At 37.5% G+C, this 20,562-nt stretch overlaps 1 protein-coding gene across 7 annotated transcripts in view; it reads left to right on the top strand.

The window, feature by feature from the left end:
- The window catches only part of Nmdar2 (NMDA receptor 2), a 446,956-nt gene extending 428,457 nt beyond the window's left edge, over positions 1-18,499 (top strand). For all 7 annotated transcript variants that reach the window (XM_067784747.1, XM_067784740.1, XM_067784746.1 and 4 more), the window contains one exon: positions 18,233-18,499. In XM_067784747.1, coding sequence (XP_067640848.1) covers positions 18,233-18,275 — 43 coding nt within the window. In that variant the 3' untranslated portion in view covers positions 18,276-18,499. The remainder of the gene's footprint in view (positions 1-18,232) is intronic.
- Positions 18,500-20,562: the final 2,063 nt, after the last annotated feature.

The following is a 20,562-nucleotide window of genomic DNA, read 5'->3' as shown; positions in this document are numbered from 1 at the left end:
ATTGATGCCTTCCTCACGTACTGACGTAGAGGAATCTCTGCACTGTTATTAAGGAATTGTTCTGCTTTGATATTCCCTTTATTGACTATATTTAACAGATCGCTATCAACAGGTGACTTTATAGATGCTTGGAAATTGGTATCCATAAGCCCGGTTTTTAAAAGTGGTAGCAAAAACAATATAAGTAATTATAGACCAACTAGCTTTACCAGGCGCACGTTGTAACGCCCGAGATCGAATGGATGTTGCGTTATTTTTTCTGTTTTATTTGTTGATAATTTAATTTATTGTTCTGTAAATTGAATTGTGTTTTGTACGCATATTTGGTAAAATTTTCTGTTAAAACATTTTATTCTTGTATCTTATTTTATATTATTGTATTGCTTTTACCGCTGATGATTGCTGCTTTGATTACATTCGGAAGAAGCATGACTGGTGAGTCAATTTTCAAAGTTGATATATGCGCAGGCATTCCTTTTGGTTCTAAGGAGTATAGAAATTCATTTGGATAATTCACAATTTTATCTTCATCTGTAACTGTGTCGATCGATTTATATTTCGTCACTTCACCAGGAAATTAATTTTGAAAGCGATCATTGATTTTGTTAACATGATCATTTTTGGGAGCTAAGATAGTTCTTTCGCATAGCCAAAAAACAAAAACATTTAAATTTAAAAACTTTCGTCCTGATCGAAGGAACCTCGAGCCAAAATTTGGTGATGATCGAAGTATAGCAAACACGTTTTCATAGAGAGCACACACACAGAATTTGATTTTTATAGAAGATGTAGATAGACTGTAGCTAAACAATTTTTTAACAGCGGCAGATTACTAAACGTCCAAAAGCCATAACAGCTAAACTCAACAATGCAGTCAAACTTTAGGTGTTAAAATAACTTAAGTTTGTACGGCAGCCATAGTTTTCCCCATTCCACATTTTACTGGAGGTTTTAGGACTTAACGTCACATAGCTCCTTACCAATTTTAATTCTCCTACCATTACGACATCCAGATATATGCAGTATAATATATTCCATTTGTATGGGAGGTGCCACGCCCCCTTTTTGCCAATTCCATATTTTCTTGGTGGTGTTAAGGATTGACCTCAAATAATTCCTTACTGAATTTCAATGTTCTGGCATGTATACCTTCAAAGTTATGCAATACCAAAGATTCCATTTGAATGGGAGGTTCCACGCCCCCTTTTTCCCAATTCCGCATTTTCTCGGTGGTGTTAGGGATTGACCTCATATAACTCCTCATTGAATTTCAATGTTCTGGCATGTATATCTTCAAAGGTATGCAGTACTAAAGATTCCATTTGTATGGGAGATGCCACGCCCCTTTTATATATCGAAATTATTTTTAGCCTAAAACCTTTCCGTTCATCGAAGGAACCCATAACCAAAATTTGGTGATGATTGATGTGTGGGAAATACGTTTCCATAGCGAACACACACACACACAGAATTTGATTTATTTATATATATATGGCTAAACCGATTTGGGATTTCAAAATCAGCTAAACATCATCTCTCCTTCCTGTATCTTTCCTAAAAATTACATGGCAATCTGTCGAGCCGTTCTCGAGTTATGGAGTGACAATCAAAATGTACACTTCTTTTTATATATATATAGATCTCCAAACTATCTACTGTTTCAAAACATTTTGAATCTATTTCTAACCCTTCTTGCATGGTGATGGAAATTTCCATCATAACATATAGCGATCAAAAAATTTAGCACCAAGCATATATATTGTAGGTTTTTTGCATCTGGCATGTCTGTTGACCTCTTATAAACAGTTGGTAACATCCCTGTTAAATGAAAAGCTATCCACGCCATCAATATAATGGTTTAAGGTTGACATTCTACAGTTTTTTGTGGTTGGAAGCAAAGTGTAATTTCGTGAATTTTTTTTTTTTAAATAATTTGAAAGATATTTTCATTAAAAAAGACAATTATGAATGTGAAAAAGGTTTGTTTTTATGTTTTCATTACTTTCTTTAAATTATATAAGGCATATCGCACGTAATCTGACCAAAACGATGTGACAGAAATTTACATCATTGTGCAGATACTCTACCTTTAGTGCGAGTGAAATTGTGGTGTTCTATTATTATGTTTTATTTTTTTCTTTTAGAGAAACCTAACCGATCGGGAGATTGAACTTTATTTTAACTATTTAGAAGACGGTGGGCTATTAGAAGATGATCTTGATGACGAAAATTCTGACGATGAGTGTCGCGATGCAGATGATGTAATAAGAGTCTTACAAGAGGAGAGCGACGATTGTGACGAACAATTCGGAAGAACAAGAAGCTACTCTTTCATCTTCATCTCTGACTAGTTTGGCCACTTTTTCTTTTGATAAAAGGAAGTTGATATGGAAAAAGGGAAATATGGTGCATCATAGAGATAATATCAGTTTCTCTGGAAATTCTTTTGTTTCTAATGAGATATCACAACTGGAAACCCCATATCAATGTTTCACCCTTTTTATCACAAAAGATTTCATCAACAGATTAGTAGAGCAATCAAATTTATATATAACTCAATGTGATCCCAAGTCCACTACATCTATCACAGACTCAGATTTGAACAAGTTCCTCGGCATTCTTTTATACATGTCGGTACAGAAATTTCCTAGCACCAGATCATACTGGTCTCCACAATTTGTGTATGGCCCGATTTCGTCAACAATGCCACTGAATAAATTTGAGAAAATAAAATTGTCATTGCACTTCTGCAACAATGAACATCACAAACCTGTGGGCCATCCAGAACATGACCGGCTTTATAAAATCCGGCCTGTAATTCAGCATCTCAATGAGAGATTTGGCACAGTGCCTATGGATCAAAGACTATGTGTGGATGAACAGATGTGCGCCACAAAAGTAGGGCACTTTCTGAAACAATATTTGCCTAATAAACCCCACAAATGGGGTTTTAAATTATATGTGCTTTGCGATTTGATGGGATACGCCCATAAATTCGAAATATACTCTGGGGAAAAAATGCTGACAAACTTGCTGGTGAGCCCGATCTTGGATCAACTGGAAATGTTGTTATTCGCTTGCTTCGTGAAGTACCAAAAATGATTAACCACAATATCTATTTCGATAATTATTATACCTCCTTACCATTAGTGCACTTTTTAGCAAAACAAGGCATACACACTGTTGGAACTGTACAACAGAACAGAATTCCAAATAGTAAATTGCCAGATCGCAAAAGTTTTATGAACAAGTCAGTGGCTAGGGGTAGTTATGAAGAAAGAGTATCTACAGTAGATGGTGTTGATCTAAGTTGCGTGGCGTGGAAGGATAACAAGGTGGTAACGCTATTATCCACATATGCTGGATCCTTGCCAGTCACTGAAGTTAATAGATATGATAAGTCAAAGAAGGAGAAAATTAGTATTACTTGCCCGTTCATCGTTCAAGTGTACAATAAATATATGGGAGGAGTAGACTTTATGGATAGCTTCTTTGGAAAAAACCATATCACTGTGCGGTCTATAAAGTGGTACCTGCATATATTTTTTCATTTACTGGATCTTGCGGCAACAAATTTTTGGATTCTTTACAAAAAAAACTCTCAAGAAAGGAATGTACCTAAGAAAAATATGCTTACATTGGCTCAATTTCGAAATGAAGTCGCCTTTGTGTTATGTAACAAAGGACCCTATACAAGTGCTAAAAGAGGGCGCCCAAGCAACAGTACTCTTGAAGAGGAATTGGCAACAAAGAGAAAAAAGGGTTCTTCTCCAGCTCCTCCACACCCAAACGATATAAGACAGGATGGCTTCGATCATATGCCGAAAGTAGGTGGCTCACTTCGATGCAAATACCCTAAATGCAAGGGTTATTCTACAATTTCTTGCGGCAAATGTGGAGTTAATTTGTGTCTTAATAAGAAACACAATTGTTTTGATAATTATCATCATCAATAAAATGTGATAGAAAAATATATTGCATACATAAGCTTTATATGTTTTGTACTAAGTTTAACATGATTATTTGCATGATGATGGAAATTTCCATCATACAGTTTTTTTGTTACTTCAGAAAAAAAAAACACACTAGGATTTTTTAAACATTTTTCCGTGAATATAGAGCTTGAATTATATCACCCAGATTTTTTTCACATAAAAATAAAAAATCATGCAAAGAAGGGTTAAGGACAAAATTTATTTTACATTCAAAAGTTTAATTGTTCCAAAACAGCATGGTTTTATAATGTTTCAAATTTGGCAATGTTTAGCGAATATTGTGTTTCGGCTTTTTCTAGCAGATGCCAGGTAGACTGTGTCTGCACGGACTTTGCTAAGGCCTTTGGCATAGGATTCTGGTTGTGAAACTTGAGTGTCTTGGCTTTCATTCTAGATTTTTAAATTGGCTTAAGTCGTACTTTTGTACGGACATGCGTTGTGGTATGGTTATGGTTATGGTTATGGTTGATAATGCCTCCTCTTATGCGTATGTTGCGACATCGGGTGTCCCCCAAGGTAGCATTCTAGGTCCATTGGTTCATTGCTATTTGTGTTGTTTATCAACGATATTTCCTCATGCTTTAAGCTCTATTACTTTTTGCTATATGCCGATGATTTGAGGATATTTTCGAGAGTTACTAATTTAACGGACATGGTTAAAATTCAATTATACCTTAATAGTTTTTAATTGTGGTGCCTTAAGTCGCACCTTTCGCTTAATATCAGGTAATGTTTTCTTGTTTCTTTTTCAAAATCTAATAACCTTTTAGCATCATCTTACAGTATTTAATTTAATTAAATTTATTTGGATTAAAGTCGACCCAGACACAATGCGGTCGACTACTAAGATATATAAAATAGAAAATTAATGTTACAATTAAAAATAATTAATTTCAACCATATATATGAAAGAAAGTACAAAATATCAGGCCAGACGTGAAAGTATTGAATTTTGCAACTCGGAAAACGAACATTCAAAACTGATGCAGTTATACAAGTTGTTGTAGTGCAAACACCAGCTTCGCAGTGGTTTATTTTTGGCAAAATTTTGCCGGCAAAGTGGTAAATAAAAAGGCACAAAGTGCCTAGACGTTCTACCAGGAAGAGCAAAATTTAGTCTACTAACATGGTCAGATGAGTCAATCTCGCCCATAATGAGATTGTGAATGAACATTACCCCGAGTAAAGTTCTTCGATTTTCTAAAGTTGGCAGATTTATAAGGAGAAGCCTATTTCTATATGGTGGCAAATGCACACTAGAATCCCAGTTAAGATCACGTAGTGCAAATATAATGAATTGCTTCTGTACTGACTCAATACGCTTTATAAAGTTTTGATACCCTGGGCAGCAGACACACGAACAATAGTCTAAGATTGGTCATACCAACGATGTGTAGAGGGTCTTAGTCAGCTCATACTGTGCAGATATCCAGTGAAATTAGGGATCTTGGTGTTATTTTCGAAGCCAAGCCCTCCCTCAACAGCCACATTGATTTTATCGTATCGAAGTCTTATGCTATGATAGATTTTCTTATAGGAAATAGTTCCGGTTTCTCAAATGCCTATACCTTAGATTTGCTTTACACCACTTTTGTGCGTCCCCATCTGGAGTATGCAGCTTTTATCTGGCGTCCATTCCATCAATTTGGGATAGACAAGATAGAGCGTTTTCAAAAAGTGTTTCTTAAATACGCTTTGCTTTGCCTTCGCTTCTCGGACCCAGTTCCTTCCGACAGGTCTCGCTTATTGTTAATAAGTCTTAAATCTTTAGAGAGAAGAAGGTCTCTCCTCTCGCTAACTTTTGTTTTTGGCACTATCCAAGGATCTGCTGACTGTAGCACATTTATCTTAATGGCCCGCAAAGGACACTGCGATATTCAAATATTTTTTATTGCAAAAACTTTAAGGCAAACTATCTTCGGAGTGCTCCTTTGTCAAGGGCTGTTAATGAATTCAATATGTTCTCTAATTCTATTAATATTGATTTTTTGGTCCCGAAATCATATTTTGCGTATACCTTGAATTTAATATAATCTATTAAGTCGCTTAAATTTTAATTTTCTCATAATCTGTAAGAATGTTTGTTATGTTCGTAGACTAATTCAAATAAATAAATAAATTACATGGTAATATCGCATTTCCTGATAAAAACTCACAAAAAGTGCCCCGCTGCGTGTTGACTTTGGAAGTTCATAACAAGCACGAAACTCAACACATCAACAAATTTCTAAGCATTTGTTTTTTTTTTTTGGAAAAAATACTTGCTCCTGACATTAATCAATAACGATGTGATTAAAATTCGTTATTTAATAACATTTCATCTAATGCTCATATGTACGTACTTATATAATACATACACGCCAAATTTATTGACGTCCGACATATCTAAGAGTGATGAAGATATTTATTTCCTCATGATACAGCGTTGATACACAAAGCCACATAGAAGTACTACAGAAGCCTAAACCAGGTTTCACTAACCTCCGAGGAGATTTAGGCCGAGCTTCTCTTCCGATTTGCGTCGGTGTGCCACGGGGCCTACATGTTTTATGCCGACTCCGAACGGCATGTGCAATGCAGATGAATTTTCACTTAGAACCTTTTCATGACAGAAATGCACTTGAAGTGGTTGCTAAATTACTTCCGAGGAGCGACCCCTGTTAGAAAATTTTTTTTCGAATTAAAAATGTATGTCTTTATAAATTTCTTGATGTTACTTTGCTCGGGAGGTGAACCCAGGACCCTCGGTGTGGTAGGCGGAGCACGCTACCATCACACCACGCTGACCACCCAGTTTATCAATAGCATCAGTATTTATATCATCCGTTTAAATGAGCATCAAAAGACCTAATCAATCAAAGTGTTTTCATTAAAGCATTAACGACTTTCATTGTACCATATGACACTCACAGACGTTCTTAGTTCACATTGAGCTTAGACTTTTTAGACACAATTTCGCTTTATAAAATAAGCAAAGGGATGTTAGCTTTGCTACATAGGAATAGTTACTGCTCGTTCTTTCTATGATGGTCAATCTGGTCGTCACCATTATGGAAAGAAAATTAAATGGAGACGAAAGGAAAGGAAAATAAAACGAAATTTGAGGAAAGGAAAGGAATGTTAAGTTAGGTAAGGTTGAAAGCGCTGAGCCGAAAAACATATTTTGCAGCACTATACTTAGGCGGAGTTTCCAAACAGTCTATATCCCTTGCTGTATTTTACCACAACTGGCTTTCACTACTACTCCCACTTCGCAAGTAGCTCACCGCATTCTATTTAACTCTGCACGTTTTCCTTCTCCTCAGTAGAAGAAGTGAAGGACTTTGGAACAGTGTTCAGTGTGTACCGTTAGCAGTGATCCCTGATTTATTTATCATAGGAAAGCAAAATTATTATTGATTTCCCGCACTTGTAAAGAATCAACTACATCACAAGAGCTTAAAATAATTGTTTTTTGAAGGCTGCATGCGGTTCTGCTCCTTTCAGCCAGCTCAGCTGTTCTAGTTCTTTCTTCAATATCCTGTTGTCCACATATCCATATATGTTGAATGTGATGCCATCTGACTATGAGATCTGCAGCATTCGTGATCAGTTTTGTTTCGGCATTGTTTTCGGTATAGTTTCGGATATTTTACGAGATCAAGTTAGGTTACCGAATCAAGTCGGAGTAATTATACTCAGTTGACCATAGCTCACAGAGTATATTAACTTTGATTGGATAACGGTTGGTTGTACATATATAAAGGAATCGAGATAGATATAGACTTCCATATATCAAAATCATCAGTATCGAAAAAAAATTTGATTGAGCCATTGTCCGTCCGTCCGTCCGTCTGTCCGTTAACACGATAACTTGAGTAAATTTTGAGCAATCTTGATAAAATTTGGTATGTAGTTTCCTGGGCACTCATCTCAGGTCGCTATTTAAAATGAACGATATCGGACTCTAACCACGTCCACTTTTTCGATATCGAAAATTTCGAAAAGCGGAAAAAGTGCGATAATTCATTACCAAAGACGGATAAAGCGATGAAACTTGGTAGGTGAGTTGAACTTATGACGCAGAATAGAAAATTAGTAAAATTTTGGACAATGGGTGTGGCACCGCTCACTTTTAAAAGAAGGTAATTTAAAAGTTTTGCAAGCTGTAATTTGGCAGTCGTTGAAGATATCATGATGAAATTTGGCAGGAACGTTACCCCTATTACTATATGTACGCCTAATAAAAATTGGCAAAATCGGAGAACGACCACTCCCACTTTAAAAAAAAATTATCAAATTTAAAAAAAAATTTAATATATTTACAATATATAAATAAATTATGTCAACATTCAACTCCAGTAATAATATGGTGCAACAAAATAAAAAAATAAAAGGAAATTTCAAAATGGGCGTGGCTCCGCCCTTTTTCATTTAATTTTTCTAGGATACTTTTAATGCCATAAGTCGAACAAAAATTTACCTATCCTTGTGAAATTTGGTAGGGGCTTATATCCTAGGACGATAACTGTTTTCTGTAAAAAAGGGCGATATCGGTTGAAGCCACGCCCAGTTTATATACACAGTCGACTGTCTGTCCTTCCGGTCGACCGTTAACACGATAACTTGAGCAAAAATCGATATATCTTTGCTAAATTCAGTTCGCGCACTTACCTGAACCCACTTTGTATTGGTATAAATAATGGTCGAAATCCGACCATGACCACGCCCACTTTTTCTATATCGAAAATTACGAAAAATTAAAAAAATGCCATAATTCTATACCAAATACGAAAAAAGGGATGAAATATGGTAATTGGATTGGGTTATTGACGCAAAATATAACTTTAGAGAAAAACTTGGTAAAATGGGTGTGACACCTAACATATTAAGTAGAAGAAAATGAAAAAGTTTTGCAGGCCAAATCAAAAGATCTTGGAAACTTGGCAGGAATACTGTTCGTGGTATTACATATAAAAATAAATTAGCGGTACCCGAAAGATGACGTTCTGGGTCACCCTGGTCCACATTTTGGTCGATATCTCGAAAACGCCTTCACATATACAACTAAGGTCCACTCCCTTTTAAAACCCTCATTAATACCTTTAATTTGATACCCATAGCGTACAATAAAATTTTAGAGTAACCCCTGGTCCACCTTTATGGCGATTCTCGAAAACGCGTCCAACTATATAACTAAGGCCCACGCCCTTTTAAAATACTCATTAACAACTTTCCTTTGATACCCATATCGTACAAAGAAATTCTAGAGTCACCCCTGGTCCACCTTTATGGCGATATCTCGAAAAGGCTTCCACCCATAGAACTAAGGCCCACGCGCCTTTAAAATACTTATTAACACCTTTCATTTGATAGCCATGTCGTACAAACAATTCTAGAGTCACCCCTGGTCCACCTTTATGGCGATATCTCGAAAAGGCGTTCACATATAGAGCTAAGGTCCACTCCCTTTTAAAATACTCATTAACTCCTTCCATTTGATACCCATATCGTATAAACAAATTCTAGAGTCACCCGTGGTCCACCTTTATGGCGATATATCGAAAAGGCGTCCGCCTATAGAACTAGGGCCCACGCCCTTTTAGAATACTCATTAACTCCTTTCATTTCATACCCATATCGTACAAACAAATTCTAGAGTCATCCGTGGTCCACCTTTGTGGCGATATCTCGAAAAGGCGTCCACCTATAGAACTAAGTCCACGCCCCTTTAAAATACTCATTACCACCTTTCATTTGATACCCATACCGTACAAACAAATTCTAGAGTCACCCCTGGTCCACCTTTATGGCGATATCTCGAAAAGACGTCCACCCATAGAACTAAGGCCCACGCCCTTTTAAAATACTCATTAACACCTTTCATTTGATAGCCATGCCGTACAAAAAAATTCTAGAGTCACCCCTGGTCCACCTTTATGGCGATATCTCGAAAAGGCTTCCACCCATAGAACTAAGGCCCACGCGCTTTTAAAATACTTATTAACACCTTTCATTTGATGCCCATATCGTACAAACCATTCTAGAGTCGCCCCTGGTCCACCTTTATGGCAATATCCCGAAAAGGCGTCCACCCATAGAACTAAGGCCCACTCCCTTTTAAAATACTCATTAACACCTTTTGTTTGATACCCATATTGTACAAACGCATTCTAGAGTCACCCCTGGTCCACCTTTATGGCGATATCTCGAAAAGGTTTCCACCCATAGAACTAAGGCCCACGCGGTTTTAAAATACTTATTAACACCTTTCATTTGATACCCATAGCGTACAATCAAATTTTAGAGTAACCCCTGGTCCACCTTTATGGCGATTCTCGAAAACGCGTCCAACTATAGAACTAAGGCCCACGCCCTTTTAAAATACTCATTAACAACTTTCCTTTGATACCCATATCGTACAAACAAATTCTAGAGTCACCCTTGGTCCACCTTTATGGCGATATCTCGAAAAGGCGTCCACCTATAGAACTAAGCCCACGCCCTTTTAAAATACTCATTAGCACCTGTCATCTGATACCCATATCGTACAAACAAATTCTAGAGTTAGCCATGGTCCACCTTTATGGCGATATCCCTAAATGGCGTCCATCTATAGAACTATGGCCCACTCCCTCTTAAAATACTCTTTAATACCTTCCATTTGATACAAATGTCATACAAACACATTCCGGGGTTACCCTAGGCTCGTTTTCCTACATGGTGATTTTCCCTTATTTTGTCTCCATAGCTCTCAGCTGAGTATGTAATATTCGGTTAAACCCGAACTTAGCCATCCTTACTTGTTTTGGGATGGTTTTCATATGGAAATTAGAACTATTTCAAGACAATTTCGGAATTGTTTTCTTGATCGTTACGGGAAAGTTCGAGATTGGTTCGGGCTGTTTTGTGACCGTTTAAGAACTGTTTTAACATAATTTTTGGGATACATTTCGGTATTGCTTTCTTGATAGTTTTTTGATTCGGACTGTTTGCATATCAATCGCGGGTAACAATCAGTGCCACGCTAGCATTTTTTCATATGCAAATACTTTGTCCGTGAAATGCGAGTACCTTTCTTGTTTTCTCGTTCTTTCTTTTCGAGAATTTCCTGCAACTGATCATCCATAAGGATGTGCAGGGTCTCAGCTGCATATCATGCCTATTTTCCATCAGTACAAAGGTTTTATTTAAATGGCTCCTGACCAAATATTTCAAAGTCTTGTTGAGTCATTCATTAACTCCACCGAGCCGCAATGCTATTTCCAGTATTTAAATTTGCAATATGTAGGGCTATATATCATAGAGCTCCTAAACTCTTTCAGTTACTTGTATTGCTAAAGAGACTACCCGAATTTTTTGGGGCGTATTTCGGATGAAAATGGTCCTTTGCTATAGGTCTATGAACCTAAATTGCCATTAACCACATACACGCTCACCTGAGATGCGATTATAGGTCGATAATATGTTTATCTCACCATGTTTCTTCATACGCTACTTAAAAGGTTTTTTATAGAGGCTCAACCTGATCCTTGTTAACAGTGTATTGTTTCTACAGAGCTTTTTTGACTGACAGACATTGTGGTTTTGTGGTAGTGTACTCCGCTTAACACGCCGAAGATTGTTGATTCAATTCAAGGCCAAAGCAACAAAAATAATTTAGAAAAGCGGGTTTTTCATTTAGAGGCAAGTTTTTCTAAGCGGGTCGCTCTTTGGCAGTGATTCTCAAACACTTCAATTGGAAAATCTGTGGAAGCTCATCTGCCTAGCAGCCTCCAGTCCGTAGTTGGCTTAAAGCCGTCCGTAATCGGCTGCCGCTCCAATTTTTAGGCCTATATCTTCTCGAAGGTAAATCACGCCAAACTTTTTGACCATGAGCGTATGTTGTAAGGCAACGGACCAACATCAAAGCGTTGTTGTTGTTGTAGCAATGCTCGCCCCACCTAATAGCCGCGACCGATCACAAATTGTCATCAATATCCTCTAACGGGAGTCCAAGGAAACTTGCCGTTTCAACAGGGGTGGACCATAAGGAAAGGGGTGTTAGAGGCGTTGGTTCCACATTACAATTAAAGAGATGGTTGGTGTCATGTGGGGACACATTGCAAGCAGGGCATACATTTTGTATGTCGGGGTTGATTCTGGATAGGTAAGAGTTTAACCTGTTACAGTATCCAGAACGAAGTTGAGCAAGAGTGACACGCGTTTCCCTGGGGAGTATGCGTTCCTCTTCTGCGAGTTCTGGATATTTTTCTTCAAGTACTGGATTCACCGGGCAATTCCCGACATAAAGGTCCGACGCCTGTCTATGGAGTTCACCAAGGACCTGCTTGTGTTTTACCGCTTCATACGGCTGGGTTCTCAGGTGCCGTATTTCCTCAAAATGCTTACGGAGATGACACCTTAGGCCCCTAGGCGGTGCTGGTTCGTCAATCAGATGTCTGTTGGGATGCCCAGGTTTCTGGGTATTCAACAGAAACTGTTTGGTCAGCATCTCATTTCTCTCCCTGATGGGGAGTATTCTCGCCTCATTATGCAGATGGTGTTCTGGGGACATAAGAAGACAGCCCGTGGCGATTCTGAGAGCAGTATTTTGGCAGGCCTGTAGTTTCTTCCAGTGGGTGGTTTTTAGGCTTGGCGACCATATGGGTGACGCTTAGCACGTAATCGGCTGGCTAATTGCTTTGTATGTGGTCAAGAGCGTTTCTTTATCTTTTCCCCAGGTACTGCCAGCAAGGGATTTGAGGATTTTATTACGGCTCTGAATTCTTGGAACAACTGCGGTTGCGTGCGCACCAAAATGTAGATCCTGATCAAACGTCACACCCAAGATTTTGGGGTGTAGGACAGTCGGTAGCGTAGTGCCATCGACGTGGATGTTCAATATGGTCGACATTTGGGGCGTCCATGTTGTAAATAAGGTCGCGGAAGATTTAGTCGGTGACAATGTCAGGTTTCGCGAGGTGAAAAAACTGGAGAGATCAGGGAGATAGCCGTTTATTTTATTGCATAGCTCATCGATCTTTGGGCCTGGGCCTGTGGCCATTATTGTGCAGTCATCGGCGTAGGAAACGATTGTGACTCCTTCCGGTGGTGAAGGTAGCTTAGATATGTAGAAATTAAACAAAAGCGGGGATAGGACACCACCCTGTGGCACCCCTTGTTTAATTCTCCTTTGTTTTGATGTTTCGTTTCTGAATTGCACCGATGCCTGCCGACCACCCAGATAATTTGCGGTCCACCTTTTAAGACATGGGGGAAGGGTGGACCCTTCCAGGTCTTGCAGTAACGAGCCATGGTTGACCGTATCAAAAGCTTTTGATAGGTCTAACGCTACGTGTACTGTTCTATGGTGGGGATATTGATTCAAACCGCAATTTATCTGGGTGCTAATGACATTTAGCGCGGAGGTAGTGCTATGGAGTTTTCTGAAGCCATGCTGATGAGGGGCTAGCTGCAAATGTGCTTGGAAATAAGGGAGCAAAATGGCTTCAAGCGTCTTTGCCACTGGCGATAGGAGAGATATCGGACGATATGACTCACCTACGTTAGCTGGTTTCCCAGGCTTTAGTAGCGGGACCACCTTGGCCATTTTCCATTTCTCGGGTATGACAAAGGTGGAAAGAGACAGTTTGAAGACATGTGCCAAATATTTGAAACCCTCTTTCCCTAGGTTTTTAAGCATCGGCATGGCTATGCCGTCTGGGCCCACTGCTTTGGATGGTTTAGCGCGACCAATGGCGTCCTCAACCTCTCTAGCGGTGATGGTAATTGGTGACGCGCTGAGTTTGTGTTTATGTGCGTGTCTATTGGCTCTCCGTCTATCTTTGTCGACCGTAGGATGCATTATATATTGTCGGCAGAAAGCGCTCGCGCATTTTTTCGCATCCGACAGCGCCTTATCGCCAAAGGCGATGGAAACTTTGTCTTTGTGCTTAGTCGGATTCGATAGGGACTTTACGGTGGACCAAAGTTTACCTACACCGGTAGAGAGGTTACAACCTCTTAGGTGCTCTTCCCATTTCGCCCGCTTGTGTTCGTCCACAAGCAATCTGATGCGTTGGTTTATATCCCTTATTTGGGGGTCGCCTGGATCGAGCTGTCTTATAAGGTCGCGTTCCCTCGCTAAGCTCGCGGCCTCCGCCGGGAAGTGGGGCCGGATTTCGGGAATTCTCCCGGCGGGAATGAAATGTGCCGAGGCGGATTCAATGACCTTACGGAAGGCACGCTCCCCTTGGCGGGCATCAGTCGGGATAGGGAGGGCAGCAAAGCTGCTGTCTGTTGCAGATTTATATTCTTCCCACTTTCCTTTTTTTCGCTTCCCAAGGCAGTCGGTTCTATGTACCGGAGCGACTCTGGATTTTTCCCGACCAATGACTGTCATTTCAGTGTGACCCCATTTAATTCAACATCAAAGCGTCGAAGACAGCTGTTCCTTAACTAAGCACCTATCGACTAACCTACTTAACCTAACTCACGAGGGGCATACCTACCGCTGGAATATTTTAAGTCCCTTTACCTGCGGCTGCCATGGTGTGGTAACATGCTTCGACTACCATGCCGGCTCAAGTACTGGCAAAATAGTATCACATTTAGAAACAAGTTTTTTCAATTAAAAAAAGTTTTTCTGAGCGTAGTCGTAATCGGCTTAATACTGAAGCACGACGCAAATTAAAACAGAAGCTCTACTTTAATCTCTTGGGAGGTACTATATAGCGCCTTCTATTAATTTTTTTATTTTACCGGCTGGAGAGGTTAAGTAGCAGCAAAGCCACATCAAAAATTTATAAACCAGTTTTTTCAGTTAGAAAAAGTTGTTCTAAGCATAGTCGCCACTCGGCCGTGAAAAGCTTCTCAGTGAAAACTCATCTGCCTTGCAGATGCCATACGGAGTCGGTGTAAAACAGAGGCACGACGCAAATTAAAAGAGAAGCTCGGCCTAAATCTCGACCAAATTGCAGACCAAGGGTGAAGTTTTTTGGAAGGATTTTCCTTTCCTTTGTCAAATAGGGGAAAATCCCCATGTAGGAAAATGAACCTAGGGTACCGCTGGAATGTGTTTGTATGACATGGGTATCAAATGGAAGGTATTAAAGAGTACTAGTATCGCCCGTGGTCGAAATTCGACCAACTTGTATTTTTTTCAACTCACTCTATGCATCCAGTGTTGGGGTAGTGCAATAGTGCGTTAATAGTTGAGCAGTGAGTGGAAATATAGCAAACTGATCTATCTTACTTAAAGTTCTCATTAAAATTTTGAATTTGACCTAAGACGTTATAATCTTTGATTGTATGTTCTTAAATTTTCTACAAACATTTCAAATGTAATTATAAGTTTTGGTATGGAGCTCCTTAAAAAAAAAATATAACAAATATGTAAAATCAAATGAAATTTACATAGAATTGTGGTGAAGTTACTTAAATTGAATTGAAAATTTGCTTTTTCCACACCACCCGGGAGATACGCCGTTGGCGCGCTACCGAAGTTAGTTTTGGGTGCTCAGTTCCCAAGTAAGCCTATATCACCAATATAAACTACATATATCGCCCATTTACTTCAATAGTGTCATAATTAAAAAAAACACGAATTTTTAGTTAAGAACGAAGAAATGTGCTAAAGGAATTAAACCTATTTCGCACCACCGGTTAGGTATGCAATTGGGGCTTTCGAAAATTTCGAATAGAATAGAGGATACCTTAATAAAAAATAAAATAAAAATATAAAAATAAATTAGCATAAAAGACAATATACAAATTTTAATGTAATATCTTTGTAGCAAATTTATTTATTTTTTGTTCACTATAAGACCTGCTATATCTAAAATGAGCATAAAATCCGGAAATGCAAAAAACATTTGGGTCAAATTTGCAATTAATTGTTATAAATAAATAAATTTAGTGAGTTTGAACAAAAGTTGACTCATTATTTCTGATTTCATTCTTTTAAAGCACCTAAAATGAAAAACAAAGAATCGTGTAAGTAAAATTTGTCCAAAAAAACAGGCCGGTTATGTTATTACTTCTCTTTAAAGTTTTTTTGTGTGCAAACAATTATTTTAGAACAATTTTTTAAGAATTTTGGACCAGACCAATATAGGTAATTGGCAACAATGGGACAAAATATTTTATTTCCACAGAGAATGAGCGAAGCAGTAGTTCTCTCACCGTTTGGCGTGTACAAATAGCGCAACAAGCAATGCGACAATTGAGAATTTGTAGCTATGTACTCAGGGGGGTTTGTGAACATAATCCGTCTTACAGATGGCAATTTCGATAGTTGCACAGATTTTCGAATTTACAGAAAACTTTTTTCTATTAATTATAAACAAATAGAGTAATATTTGTTAACAAAAATAGGTCTATGCACTGCGGCTGATCAATACGAATCGATTCATATAACTTTTATATGATTTTACGTATGCTAAGTATGCTAAACAGCCTGTCAATTAATTGTATGGAAATTTTGTTAGCGTATTAATATATAGATTTTAAAGGGAGTGAGCCTTATTTCTATAGGTAGACGCCTTTTCGAGATATCGTCATAAAGGTGGACCCGGGGTGACTCTATAATGTGTTTGTACGATATGGGTATCAAATTAAAGGTATTAATGAGGGTTTTAAAAGGGAGTGGCCCTTGGTTTTATATGTGAAGGCGTTTTCGAGGTATCGACCAAAATGTGTACAGGGTGACCCAGAACATCATCAGTCGGGTACCGCTAGTTTATTTATATATGTAATACCACGATCAGTATTCATGCCATGATTCCAAATTCTTTTGATTTCGCCCATGCAGAACTTTTTGATTTTCTTCTACTTAATATGGTAGGTGTCACACCCATTTTACAAAGCTTTTTCTTTAGTTATATTTTGCATTAAAAAACCAATCCAATCACCATCTTTCATCCCTTTTTTCGTATTTGGTATAGAATTCATTTTTTTCTTTTTTCGAAATTTTCAATATCGAAAAAGTTGGCATAGATAGTCGGGTTTCGCCCATTTTTAATACCAAGGTAAAATGAGTTCAGATTAGTACTTGAACTAAGTTTAGTAAAGATATATCGATTTTTGCACAAGTTATCGTGTTAACGGCCGAGCGGAAGGACAGGCGGTCGACTGTATATAAAAGCTGGGCGTGGCTTCAACCGATTTCGCCCTTTTTCACAGAAATAAGTTATTGTCCCAGAATATAAGCTCCTATCAAATTTCACAAGGATTGGTAAATTTTTGTTCGACTTATGGCATTAAAAGTATTAAATGAAAAAGGGCGGAGCCACGCCCATTTTGAAATTTTCTTTTATTTTTGCATTTTTTTGCACCATATCATTACTGGAGTTGAATGTTGACATAATTTACTTATATACTGTAAAGATATTAAATTTTTTGTTAAAATTTGACTTTAAAAAAAATTGTTTTTAAAAGTGGGCGTGTTCGTAATCCGATTTTGCTAGTTTTTCCTTAGCACACATACAGTAGTAGGAGTAAAGTTCCTGCCAAATTGCATCCTGATATCTTCAACGACTGCCACATTACAGCTTGCAAAACTTTTAAATTACCTGGTTTTAAAAGTGCCGCGCCCATCGTCCAAAATTTTACTAATTTTCTATTCTGCGTCATAAGGTCATAAGTAAGTTGCATCGCTTTATCCGTCTTTGGTAATGAATTATCGCACTTTTACGGTTTTTCGAAATTTTCGATATCGAAAAAGTGGGCGTGGTTATAGTCCGATTTCGTTCATTTTAAATGAGATGAGTGCCCAGGAACTTACATACCAAATTTCATTAAGATGCCTTAAAATTTATTCAAGTTATCGTGTTTACGGACGGACGGACGGGCATGGCTAAATGAATTTCTTTTTTCGCCCAGATCATTTTGATATATAGAAGTCTATATCTATCTCGATTAGTTTATGCCGTTACGGGGTACAGTTTATTTTTAATAAAAATAAAACATAAAAAATGTTTTTAGATTTTATCAAAATGAAAACATTCAAAACAAGCCCGCTTCTGACTTGTACCGCATTCCACAAACCCATTTCTTTAAAGACATATCGGTAGCTGTTACACAACATCTTTATAGCTTGTCCTTCATAGTATCTCTCCCTTCCACACTACACAACCTCTTTATGACTTCTTATAATTTATCTTCGACCACCCGTAGAAGTCGCCCATGTAATATAACTTAAGACATTTCCATTTTGCTGCAACTATGCAAATTTTAATTTTTTTCTTAAAAGCTAATAATAAATTGTATTCATTAAGGTCTTACAAAACGGAAATAGCGGAAATGGAGACTGTGCTGTAAGAGCCCACATCAAAACCCAACCACCAACCAATTTTACTACCAACATCGATCTACACCACCAATAAAGCAACAAAGTTCAACCGTCATGGAAAGGGTGCGAGCTGCATGTGCTAATATTTCAAAATGAATAAAATAAATGATGGATGCTGCTGTCTGCCCGACTCAGCCAACGACTTTTGTATATACATTAGTCTGGGTCGAATTATTAACCGATATCGCGCCATCGATTTATAGGATTAGATAGGATTTGGGCTCAGGAAAAAAAGTTCCAGTACGCATACACAAAAAAATAATTTCGAGCCTGCGAAATTTCCTTTTTTTTACTTTTTTTCGACTTTGATTTTTAAGGTTTTTTTCATGACCTGCTAAAAAAATGTTCGTATGTATACCCTTTCCGACCCAAAAATGTTCTCTAAAAACGTGGGCGATAACAGTTTTTTGAAAAAAAAAATATATATATTCTTTAGCGGACATTTTTGGGTCGGACAGGGTATACATATGAAAATTTTTTTTAGCAGATCATGAAAAAAGCCTTAAAAATCAAGGTCGACAAAAAGTAAAAAAATTAAATTTCGCAGGTTCGAAGTTATTTTTTTTGGTATGCGTAGTGGAACTTTTTTTCCTGAGCCCAAATCCTATCGAAAAATCGATGGCACGATATCGGTTAACTTTCGTCCACACAAATCGACCCAGGTTAATATACATATATAGACTTGGTGTACAATGCGGAAGCAATCGCTAATAAATTGTCGTCATCCAGTGGCAAAATACTGAGCCAGATAAATAATTTTGCATGTAAATGCAACAACAACGATTTGAGCCAGATAAATCCAGATAGAAATCTGGTTCAATTTTTGAGCCAGATAATTTGTTAATTACTTCTTTTTAATCTGGCAACGCTGCCTTTAATAAACCTACTTTTTCAAAAATAGAAGTCGCTGTTGAGCCTTTTTCCGTACGAGTTAAATGAAAAATAACAGCGACATCTGCGTATCACATTTCACGTGTGCGAAAATTTCACGACATCTGCTTCTCAAGCCTCTCAATGATCCAGAGCATTCCCGTGAGAATTGAGCGTGAGCCGGAGCTGTAAAACTCACTGGATGACGGCAAGTATGTATCTTGTTAAGGTGTGAATACAATATAGATAAATATGCACAAGTAACGTTGGTATGAAAATAAAGTATACAAAATTACAAAAACAAGTATGTAAAGGATGAGGCAGAGCAGGGAGATGGGCTGAGAAAGCAAGGCAGCAGAGTGCACCAGCTTTATGGTCTACATTTTGCTGCTTTTATGGAGACTCATAGCAATAAGTTAACAGTAGAAACAGCAACTAAATATATACATAAATGTGAACATACATACACACATGCATACATACACATAGCGTTAAAAAAATTAAATATTTGAATTTAAATGAATTTATAAAACAATGTCAAAGCAAAGCATCAAAAAAATTGTATAATATCCATTATGTATTTATAAATGTATGTGTGTGAGTAGTAAAGCTTCAAAAAAATTGTAAAAATTTGAATTCAAATTACGAATAAAACTTAAACAACAAAAGGTAACAAATGTGTAATTAAAAATGTATTAATAAATAAAAATCAAAATAGTTTTAAAATACAGAAAGCTAACGAACAAACAGCCCACACAAAATTAACTAAATGTGAGCAGAAATAACTAAATAAAAAGAATTAAAAAAATGCTTTAACAAATTCAAGAAAGAAACTAAAAAACAAAAAGCGCAATAAAATGTAAAATTAAACTTGATTAAATGAAAGCACTTAAATTAGACACTGTACAACAAATGAGAGATTTTTCAATGCAACATAAAAAGAATCGCATACTTCCCTTATACATTTTAGATGATTAAACTCTGCAAGTCTTGCCGGAAATATTTTTATACTCAGCTGAGCAGAGCTCACAGAGTATATTAACTTTGTTCGCATAACGGTAATCCGTAACGGCATAAACTAATCGAGATAGATATAGACTTCTATATATCAAAATGATCTGGGTGAAAAAAGAAATTCATTTATATGTCCGTCCGTCCGTCCGTCTGTCCGTCCGTCTGTAAACACGATAACCTGAGTAAATTTTGAGGTATCTTGATGAAATTTGGTATGTATGTTCCTGGGCGCTCATCTCAGATCGCTATTTAAAATGAACGATTTCGGACTATAACCATGCCCAATTTTTCGATATTGAAAATTTCGAAAAACCGAAAAAGTGCGATAATTCATTACCAAAGACGGATAAAGCGATGAAACTTGGTAAGTGC

Source organism: Eurosta solidaginis, chromosome 4 (genome assembly GCF_040869045.1).
Source record: "Eurosta solidaginis isolate ZX-2024a chromosome 4, ASM4086904v1, whole genome shotgun sequence".
NCBI lineage: Eukaryota > Metazoa > Arthropoda > Insecta > Diptera > Tephritidae > Eurosta > Eurosta solidaginis.
This window is presented reverse-complemented; position numbering and strand designations above follow the sequence as displayed.